This window comes from Epinephelus fuscoguttatus, linkage group LG20 (genome assembly GCF_011397635.1).
Source record: "Epinephelus fuscoguttatus linkage group LG20, E.fuscoguttatus.final_Chr_v1".
In the NCBI taxonomy this organism is placed as follows: Eukaryota; Metazoa; Chordata; class Actinopteri; order Perciformes; family Serranidae; genus Epinephelus; species Epinephelus fuscoguttatus.
In genome coordinates, this window is record NC_064771.1 from 14507711 (window position 1) to 14518301 (window position 10591).

General features: G+C 38.9%; 1 protein-coding gene across 1 annotated transcript; it reads right to left on the reverse strand.

Annotated features, from left to right (window-relative positions):
* Nucleotides 1-7043: 7043 nt before the first annotated feature.
* Nucleotides 7044-9643, reverse strand: foxl3 (forkhead box L3). Its single transcript, XM_049562594.1, has 3 exons — nt 9439-9643; nt 8187-8355; nt 7044-7994 (listed from the first exon to the last, which is right to left on the reverse strand). Exons 1-3 carry the CDS (start codon nt 9543-9545, stop codon nt 7521-7523), a joined length of 750 nt encoding a protein of 249 aa, XP_049418551.1. The 5' UTR covers nt 9546-9643; the 3' UTR covers nt 7044-7520.
* Between the last annotated feature and the right edge of the window lie 948 nt (nt 9644-10591).

Below are 10591 nucleotides of genomic sequence, written 5' to 3' on the forward strand. Positions count from 1 at the left end.
TATTAATGCGTTTGCTGCAGAGGCCTGAGCGTGTGGAGCAGTTGGACTTGCAAGAATCGGTTCACCACAGAGCAGAAATCCAGAGGATCCACTCTACCTCCACCTTGTTGTCTATGATTCCCCTCTCCACAAGCAGCTAGCACACCCTGGTGGTTGGGCCACGGAGCATGATCACCCACATGTCAGAGGTCGAATTAAGTGGAGGAGGATCTGGGATGATGATCATCGTGCTACAACTGGAACCATCAATGAACCTGGATAAACAGTTGCTTCTATTACTAAAAACACTGCATCTGCCAACTGTACCAAGTGAGAGTGGAACGTTGTCCAGAGCTGTGGTGCATTGTAGTTGCATTGCATGTAATGCTGACGAAGTGCAATGGATCTGCTTTGCAACACAGAACTTGGTCACACAGCAACTCAACCATGAGCACCAACGAATTTGATCAAAGCATAATCCGTTATTGTACAACTGACATTCATCACTTGATATAACAAATAATTAAAATTAGAATTGTAATTTGAAGCAATGAATGATAATACAAGATAATTTTGGGCACTGTTAATGGTTTTAATTAGTTGAAAATGGAGAAGTGTGTGATGGCATTCAAAAAAAGAAAGTGGCATTTGGTTGGTGCCTGGGAACCTCTATAATTCATATAATTTATAAACATACAGATCATTTAAAAGTGTTTGAATTGTTTGGAGCTTCTTTGTCTGGTTTAAAATATTCTGATATGTTTCACACCTGTAACCAGGATGCATTTTGTTTTACACTGTAAGGGAGTTCAGTGGCATGTTTTTTCCAGTTTGATGCTGTCACAGTCTGTTGTTTTCCAGCACTGTCTACTGTATATCTTGTACCATTTTCAGTGGTGGAAAGTAACTAAATACAGTTACTCGAGTACTGTACTGAAAGGAATACTTCCGCTAATCTCTCATGCCTCCATGAAAAATGGTGACCATATTGATTTATTGATTGATTGAGGACCATGCTTAACAACAGCAAAGCTATATCATAACGTCCGTTTGCAAACTCTCACATCATGCAGTCAGTATGATCCAAGTCTCATTTATCCAGTTGGACGCTCAGAACCTCCCAAAGACTTCACTTAAAAAAATTTTATTGAGGTCGGGTTCTGAAGATAACAGAGAAAAGTTTCAGTTTTATTGTAAATAGTAAGATTTTGGTGAAAATGCTTGTCTTGGGGAAGTACTGAGCATATGACTGGATAAATGAGACTTGTTGAGGATTATACTGCACAAGTTGCGTGAGACATGGAAAACAATCAGAATTTTCAATAAACCATTATGTACGCCATTTTCCATGGAGGCATGCGAGAAAAACAAAAGACGTTTTCTTCAAAAATGTAAGTTAACAAGGCACGACTAACTGATTTACAAATGGTCATTTTGTGGGTGAACAATTCCTTTAAGAACATTTTTTTTGTATTTCCATTTTCTGTAACTTTACACTTCTGCTCCACTACAGAGGAAATTATTGTACTTTTGACTTACATTTATTTGCTAACTTTATTTACTAGTTATATGCAGATTCATGTTGTTAATACAAAATACATTTATTATTACTGTTGTTATAATTATGAAGTAATATTAATATTAATATTATTATGTACTAATTTCCAGGGGTAAACTCACAAGCTACCCAGCAATATATATAATATTAACAGCTTATCTTCACCAACTGTTGATGAACACACAAATGCATCAATAATTATAATATGATTATATATCATACATGGTTTTGAAATGGACCATTCTGCATAATGGGCTGGGGTGTAAATATAAACAGCGCAGGCAGTGTGGTTGCACTGGGGCCCGTGAGGTGGGGGGCCCATAGAGAGAGTGGGCCCTCTAACAATGTGTTGGGTGGGGAATGGGCCCTTATGAGTGATTGCCACCTTGGAAATATGCCTGTTTTCAAATAAGTACTCTCATTAAAACTGATGACATCACACATTATGATTGGCTTTATGGCAGTCACAAATCCTGATTGGTTGTAGCCATGGTTGTGGCTGGAAGTTTCAGGAAATGGTTGTAACGTTAGAGAGTTTGAGGAGAGAAATAAACATAATAAATCGAAAGTTTTCTCTTCAGCTGGATGCTGAATGAAGTATTATTACATTAATCTGACAAGCGGCAAACATTAAAGAGATCGGCTCGGTTTGGATTAGCCTTCTTTTAAGTTAGCATTAAGCTAACAGCTAGCGGCTAATAATAAAACGGCTAAAAAGAAGAGAAATGCATAAGAAACATACACAAGAAATTACTGTTCGATCGGCTCGGGGTCGGAGGGCGTCTCACAAATCAATGTTCAGTGTTTCACAAATATGTAAACATATTTGACAGCATAACAGCATTGCTCCAAGGGTCAGTGCAGCCAGTATTCAGGGTCCCAAAACAAAGAAAGACAGAACATAAAGTTAGTTACAATGACATGCTGTTATGTTTATTTATTTTTCACACTGTATACAGATAGCCTGCACATAGCGTATGATACACTAACCCTGGATTTGTGAAACATTGTACATTGATTTGTGAGACGCCCTCCGACCCCGAACCGATCTTACAGTAATTTCTTATGTTTCTTATGCATTTCTCTTCTTTTTAGCCGTTTTATTATTAGCCGCTAGCCATTAGCTTAATGCTAACTTAAAAGAAGGCTAATCCGAACCGAACCAATCTCGTAAGAAGGCTAATCCGAACCGAGCCGATCTCGTTAATGTTTCGTTTGTTTGTTTGTTAAACTTTCGATTTATTATTTTTATTTCTCTCCTCAAACTCTCTAACGTTACAACCATTTCCTGAAACTTCCAGCCACAACCATGGCTACAACCAATCAGGATTTGTGACTGCCATAAAGCCAATCATAATGCATGACATCATCAGTTAGCGCGGGACCCTGGATAAATCTGGCAGCCCGGACACATTCGGTATTTACAACGGCACTGATAATGGGTACTTTTACTTATGTTTTATTTAAGTCATGTTTTGATGCTAATACTTGTGTACCTTTGCTGAAGTAAACTTTGAATGCAGGACTTCTACTTGTCAATGGTGCTGCTACTTTTAAAGCAAAATGGTCTGAGCACCTCTTCCCCTGCTGCCATTTTTAAGCTTAAAACCTTTTTACATAATGAGACTTTTTCATTGGCTTAACCGGTTCAATATGTCAGTACTTGAGCCTGCTGTATTAGATAACATTATATGTATTGCAAGGTGTTACTGATATCAAACAGGGGGTCCAAAGGTCAAATCGTGACCCCCCCCCCCCCCCCCTCCCCCAGTGTAAGAAATATTTAACACCTTTCCTTGAAACTTTACCTCCACTCAAGTGTTTACCAAATGAGACCTGACAAATTTAAACAGATATCTGGCAGATTTCTGAGTTGTATTTTCATTTAAATGTCAAGCCCTTTCCTTTATTAAATTCCTCATTTTCCATTTTCTCTCTCTGGAAACAAAACCCTTCTGGTATTCCTGGCAGGGACGTCCCTCTAACAGCCGAAGTGTAAACACGTCCGCCTGCTGCCATTGATTGACATGCTGTGTTGATTTCTCATTACTAACACACTCACACACACACTTGAAGCCATTTAAAAATAATAGCATATTCCAGCCTTAAAGTGCACACTGGCTGCACACCTGCAGATGTATGTATGTCAAAGGCCTCGGGCTATTTCACTGATCTTCATTAGCTGGTGGCTCGTACTGTCTCTCTGGTGTAATTCTCTAACCACAGTGGAAGAAAACAACAGAATGATAATTATCTCCATCCCCGTAATCCTCACCACAGCCTGGGTGAAATCTGATCACTAAACAAGCACTCAAGATTAAATGACCTATTTGTGTTTATGATTTACTTTATATTAACGTTGCAGATCAATGGTTTCCCAATTTCCTCCACCTGCAATTCTGCTGTTTCTCGCCCTGAGCTGCTCATTTTACCTGCCAGCAGAACGACGTCTCACACAAAATAAATTCCCACACTCCTATAAATGAGAAATATCATTGTGGACGTAATTATAAACAAGATGTTAGAAGCATTAACTGGGAATGAAACCAAACGCTTTGGATTTAGAAGAGTTATTTAATAGAGGCCATTCAATGGGACACTGTGCCAGTAGCTACAGTTTCAAATATTCACCGACAACATAATATGTGCATTGACTTTTCGGGCCTGACTGGTGCCTTGCTTTCTCTTTAGCTGCCTCAAAAGACCCCCGTAGCCTCGGAGCACTTTATGCTAAGTTAATTTACCCAAATATATCCGCGGCATCATGGCAGCCGCGGCCCCCGCTATTCAACATCAACAACTTTGTTAATGGAAACTTGCTGATCCATAAACGTTTGTGCCGCCGCAGACGTTAGCTGGGGGGCAGTTCACATATGAATGTTAAAAACCCACAGATCGATGAGGGGCATTTGCAAAGGAGGCATAAGGTGTGTTTAATTATAATTGCATCAAAGGGGGGGGGGTTTGTGTGTGTGTTTGTTGGGGGGAGGTGTTGCTGTTAAGGCTCATAGGCAGGGGCCTCTGTATTTAAATAGGGTCACATCTCGGCCTCACCTTGCAAGTGTTATGCTATATTAAATGCCACTCATGTTAAGTGCGTTGAAACCCTCCTCCGATGTAGTCAAGACATAATATAAAGGTTAAATTGAAAAATGTCCCTTCAACAGCGCAGGTACACGCCATGATTGATCTCCCTTGTACAGGCAAGGAAATGTTAGCCAGACCTCTGTTTCGTTAGGCTTCCTTTTAAGTGTGTGAATACAGTGTGTTATAATAAGGAGTGGCTGGATTAGAATTTAAGTGTCAGTCAATCAGGATTTCAAAAGGTCAGTGAAAAAATTAGCAAAATGTTTGCAGAGGGTGGGTTTGAAATGAGCTCAGTCAGAATATGCCTTTGTTTACAGGAGACGTGTCATAGCCGGAAAAGCACAGGTGTTACTGATAACATTAAGATGGCTGTGTCCTCTCAAATGTCCCAGTAAGCCATGATGGTGCCAACTCCTCCCAGATCCACATTCCATACTAATTATACGCAATTGTATTTTCATATTGGAAAAGTGATGAAATAGCATATACTGAAACAAGACAGTATGCATACTAAATAAGATAATGGACACTATTCTTCCACCAAAGAAATGAAGGAGTTACTTAGCTGGAAAAAATAAAAGTACTTGTGAGTGGTGGTAGAATCAAAGTAATATATCTTAAAAAAAGACATTGCCCTTGTTGCATTTAAGCACAGTAACCCAAAAAAATGTTGGCATTGCACATGTCTGCACATTAGGGATATATTACATTTTAACAATTCATACATATCATCAACATTTCTATGTAGTTCAAATTACATGTATATGAGCTGAGTTTCTCCTCAGATGGAGGAGGGATGGTAGATGGCGTGACACCTGTGTGACACGGTTGCCAACAGTTTAACCACTGTTCCAGACAAACAACAAAAGTGGGTCTTTTTCTTACTAGAGTTCTGGATGTTTCTAGTCGTATTTGTGGCGACAAAACCAGGTAGTTTAAGCTAAAACATGATCTCTTTTTAGCCCTAACCAAGTAGGTTTGCACTTAAACCTAACCACATTCAAAATATAGAACTGAAACATTAAGAAATGTTAAGTGTCAACATATCCGCTACATATGAAACATATATATCTGTGGTTTGCAGAAATGCACAATGCCAACATTTATACTGCCGCTTGGGTCATGCATTTCCATGCTACATGCTAATGTATACATTATTTACCATATGATAATTATAATAGTACACCGATTTTTTTGCAGTATGCCAAAAATCAGGAAGAAAACAGGAAATGATGCAATACATGCACCGTGCAAAGGCTGTCACACTGCGACTTTAAAATGACAATAAATACAGAGACAGCAAAAATGTTTCACCAAAATTCAGCAGAAATGTGTTTGTATGGATACTGCATGTTTTAATTAACCTACATTTTGTCACTTTTCCAACATACAATCTGTATAGTATTAGTTTTTAGGATGGGTTTGGGACACAGTTACTTTGACAATGCAAAGTCAGTCTGACTGACCTATTGTACTGTTTTCTTCTAGTGTGAAAGTGTAAAATATGGATTTGTCTTTAGTATCTTAACTGCTGTAACCCTTCACATTACTGTATAGAAATTGTGTATTTTATGGATTTGGGACATGCTGGCAGTGAGCCATTCAGCCATTACTAATTTTGTTACCTAACCTGTGCTTTTCCTACTGTGACATGTCAAAATGTCTTCTATAGAGAAATAAAGAATGTAAAAAAGCTGCTTGCCAACTTTGTCGGAAAATGTTCGCAGGAAAAGAAAAGATTAGAGGCATGCAGGCGTCAGGTGAAAACCTCATATTTTGGTGAGTATTGGATGTTGTATGCTGTATGTGATTTGAAAAGATTTTTTTTTTTTTTCAATTGAAATTTTGAAAATCTTTTCACTGAAAAAAAAAAATAATAATTTCAGTCTGAAACAAGGCAGATCATTTGCTTTTTCCTGGTCACATTGCTTTCCAGAAAAACTGAAATATCACTGTCCTTAATTACATCCTTAATATTAATTATATACTTGTGTTTTTCAAAGGGAAAAGTTTCAAAATGCTAATTATTTCATTTTTTCATCACTTATAGGACCTTTTTCATCACACTGGCAAAATATATGCCTTCATATAATTTGTTTCCTTATTCCTACTTTCCTGGGATGTTTGAGCTTCATGGTGCAGAATAGAGTTCATGTGCTGGAGGAAAAAAAGTTTCTCTGTGCTCACCTTAAATCTGAGTTTGAGACATGTGAGAATGACAAGTATTTTTTTTATACGTATTAAAACATGCCTGGAGGGGATTTTAAAAAATCCAGAGTTGTGTAATGCTGTCAGAGACATTTATCTTGACAGTCACTGAAATAAGGTAGAAGAAATAATATGCCCAAATCTACCATTAATCGGTAATAAATATGATAAATTACATAAATCATGTTTCGGTTTAACAAGCAATGTCTGGATAAATGAATGACAGAAAAACCATAAGATTCTCTCTAAACAAAGAAATTCGTCTAACTTGTGATCTGAGGATAATCCAGTAAATCCATGAATTGGAGCTGATTTACCCGCTCTGATTTTAGACACATCATATCTGTGCTGTGTATATACATATAGAGAATACTGTAAACTAGTCTATGTCAGCACTGGACACTGCACATACAGTATAATGACAATATGAATACTGCTTTGTATTGTTCACATTTTATCTTTTGGATGAACTCTCAGTCGGCGTGATGCTTTCTTTACGTGACATCTTTCCATGTAGAATCCATCATCACACAATACTGTACCTTTATACTTTGCTCCTCTTTACATTTTCAAGTCAGTAAAATTCCTCTTGTGGAGTTTCCTTTCAGTCTTTGGATGTCCTTACAGTACTTCCCAGTTTTGGACACAGATGATAATGAAAGAAGAAGTTCAGTCTCTGTTTCCTCTCTTACAGAGTCCAGAAGTGCAGGTTCAGATGTTGGGGCTCCAGAACATGTATGGGCGGCCCTGTGGGCCCTATGTGAACAGGGCCGTGGGGGGATCTGAACCCAGGCAAGGGTGGATCAGGGGTGGATAGGATGTAGTCAATGCTAAACTTGATCTCTGACTCTGGTTTCCCCTGCTGGGTAGGGTTCGGGATGAGGTGGTTCTGCTGGGGGCCCGGCCTCGGCCTCTCAGGGTTCAAAGGGCAGAGGGTGGAGTCGGGTTCAGGGCGCCGGGCTGCGGGTACGTGCTGATTGCTGTGGCTCTCCAGAGGGTGGAAAGGGGGTTCTCCTGAATCACGGAAGCCGATTTTCATGTTCCTCCTGCGCCGGCGACGCCGAAAGTTGCCATTTTCAAAGAGGTCGAGCATGGATTCACAGCCAGTGGCAAAAGTCCAGTAGTTACCCTTTCCCTTCTCGTTGCCCTCTGTCCGAGGAACCTACAGGAATTATAAAAAATTAAAATATCACACAACCAGTAAAAATAGGTGAAAAACACTTCTATAGAAAAGGTGAAAAGATGAAAAGAAACAAGAAGAAAGAGAAATATTCCCTTTAACAGATACTAAAACACTTTAATATCTCCTTAAATTTACATCACTTCCCAGCGTCCCCTGTGTGTTGTGGTGTACCTTGATGAAGCAGCTGTTGAGAGACAGGTTGTGTCTGATGGAGTTCTGCCAGGCTCTCTGGTTGGAGCGGTAGTAAGGAAATCTCTTCATGATGAACTCGTAGATGCCCGACAGAGTGACCCGCTGCTCGGGGCTCTGCTGGATGGCCATGGCTATCAGAGCTATGTAACTGACACACAGACACACACTTTCATCAGGCTACACAGTGTGCCAAGTGTAATAAAAAGCTATCACATTATAAAGGCTCTCTTTGTGTCGACTTTTATGAGTAAAAATAGTAATAAATGCAAAATCTGCCAGTTATTTTCCTTTTATCTGACCATGCATGGATCATTAATAAAGATTTTGTTTGTTTGTTTGTTTGCCAAAAACGACAAAAACAGACAAAGAAATATACTGTTTTATGTTACATGAGGCTACATCAGACCTCCAAACTGACTATCTAAATGGAGTTATGGACTGTAACGTTTTACAGACGAGGTATCTGAGAACTCAAAGAGAAGTAATATGTGATTTTATTTATTTTTGTTTTTTATCAGATTAACATTATATTTGTGAGAAGAATTCAGAAAATTTGAAAATGTCAACAAGCTGATGAAGACATGTTAGGTGTATTTTTTGAGTTGGTAAAGAAGACCAAATTACTGAAGATGGAAAGGAAAGTTTTAAATATTATTTTTCAAGTAACTTAGAGTTTAATAAACAAATGCATGTAGTCACAAGAAGCTAGGCTGTGGTATAAAAACAGCCTTAATTTTATATTACTTGAAACAATTTTTTAAAAATAAAAAGAGACTGGAAATGAATACAAAATGATGTGCAGTGCACCGCTGAAGGGAAGTGATGCACTCTGCACTGCTCTTAAATCAAGGCTAATTCTTTATAATGATAAATGTTTTAAAAGCTATCATACAAAATGTGTATATTATGTACATGGAAAAAACTGATCATGGCTGCAGTAGAAAAAACACTTAATTAAAAAAATAAAAAAATAAAGTTTTATTTTGTCCGAACAAAACTCGATGAAAAAGAACTCAATCAAAGTGAAAACAAAGTTAATTTTCCGCTTTTAAATGGAATAAAAAATGAGGAAAAAATACACTTTAAAGGCCAAATATTAGCCAAAAAAACTTTATCATTTTTTTAGATCAAAAACCTGAATCCGACTGGATATAACATACTTGTAGATAAAGTTACAGCTCTTGAATTAAAAAGAAAAAAATATATATATATGTATAGAAAAGGTCCCTACCTGTATGCGGGTCTGCACATTTTCTTCTCCTCGTCCGTGCTGGATGAAGGGTATCCGTCTCCATCATAGTTGAAACAGTTGAAAGGGTAGTTGGAGTTGTCAAACATATTTACACTTTGTCGGATCGGATGTGATGTGATTCAAACTGTTTGGCTCCTCCGACTCTCCTGGCCAAAGCCCAGCAGCAACACCCTGTCCTGCTGCTCTGCTCTGCCACCATGCTCTGCTCAGCCAGCTGACACTCACTCTGAGCTCTGCTGATGACTGCTGCCTGCAGCCCCCCTTCTCCCCTCCTCGTCCCAGCTGCTCTCCAGGAGCGGCTGCAGGTCTCGAGACGTGGGACCACCTCTCTGTGGGATTCAGCTCCTTGTTATGGACTTGTTTCAGGTTTCAGATTCACAAAAGTTGATTTTTTTGTGTGTATACCTGGTCTACATACATCTTGTCACCAGACCTGCACAAATTTTAGGATATCCAAAGGCCAGGTGGCAAAAATGAAGATGGCCTACTGTATCTCAACTTTTAATTTCAGAGTAAAGGATGTTTTGCCATTGCAGAGAAGAGTAAAGATGTAAAGTCCGGCAAACAGGAAATACTGAAATGCAGATGCCAGTGGGCTTCAGTGCATCAGATTGCCCTTGGCTATGCACTGTAGCTGTTAGGCTGCAGGATAGTTTGTCCCCTTTTGTTATATTTGTATTTTAGTGTACAACGACCCAGGGCTATGGGGTCTGTTGACCTTTGTTTAGCTACAAATGGCAGCTGTTTTTGGTCAGTTACCTGATTTAGATCAGACAAACTCTTTACAAGATGCCCCACAGAGTTAGCATCGCATTTCTATTAGATTGTTGCAGTGGTGCAATGGTCAGTCGATGCAGCTGAACCAGAAATATCTTCTTTTTTATTCCACACATTCCTATTTCTTGTCAAAAACTTGGTGCCTACATTACCCACAATGCAACTTGGCCAAAGACAGTTCTGTTGGAAATCTGTGTGTTATGCTAGTAGCGGCTAATGTAGCCTCAAGCCGCTAGCATCAAACAAACCTTTTAAGCATGTAGTCTTCAGATGCCACTCACACTGCCTCAAGTGACATCACTTGAGGCAGTTTATCAGCTCACAGGCAGCTCCTTCTGAAGCCGCAAAAAGCTTT

Coding starts and splice junctions, on each gene's coding strand:
- foxl3 (XM_049562594.1), bottom strand. CDS start 9,545: ATGTTTGACAACTCCAACTACCCTTTCAACTGTTTCAACTATGATGGA. Junction 8,356..9,438: donor ATGTGCAGACCCGCATACAG/GTAGGGACCTTT, acceptor TCTGTGTGTCAG/TTACATAGCTCTGATAGCCA. Junction 7,995..8,186: donor TCAACAGCTGCTTCATCAAG/GTACACCACAAC, acceptor TAATTCCTGTAG/GTTCCTCGGACAGAGGGCAA.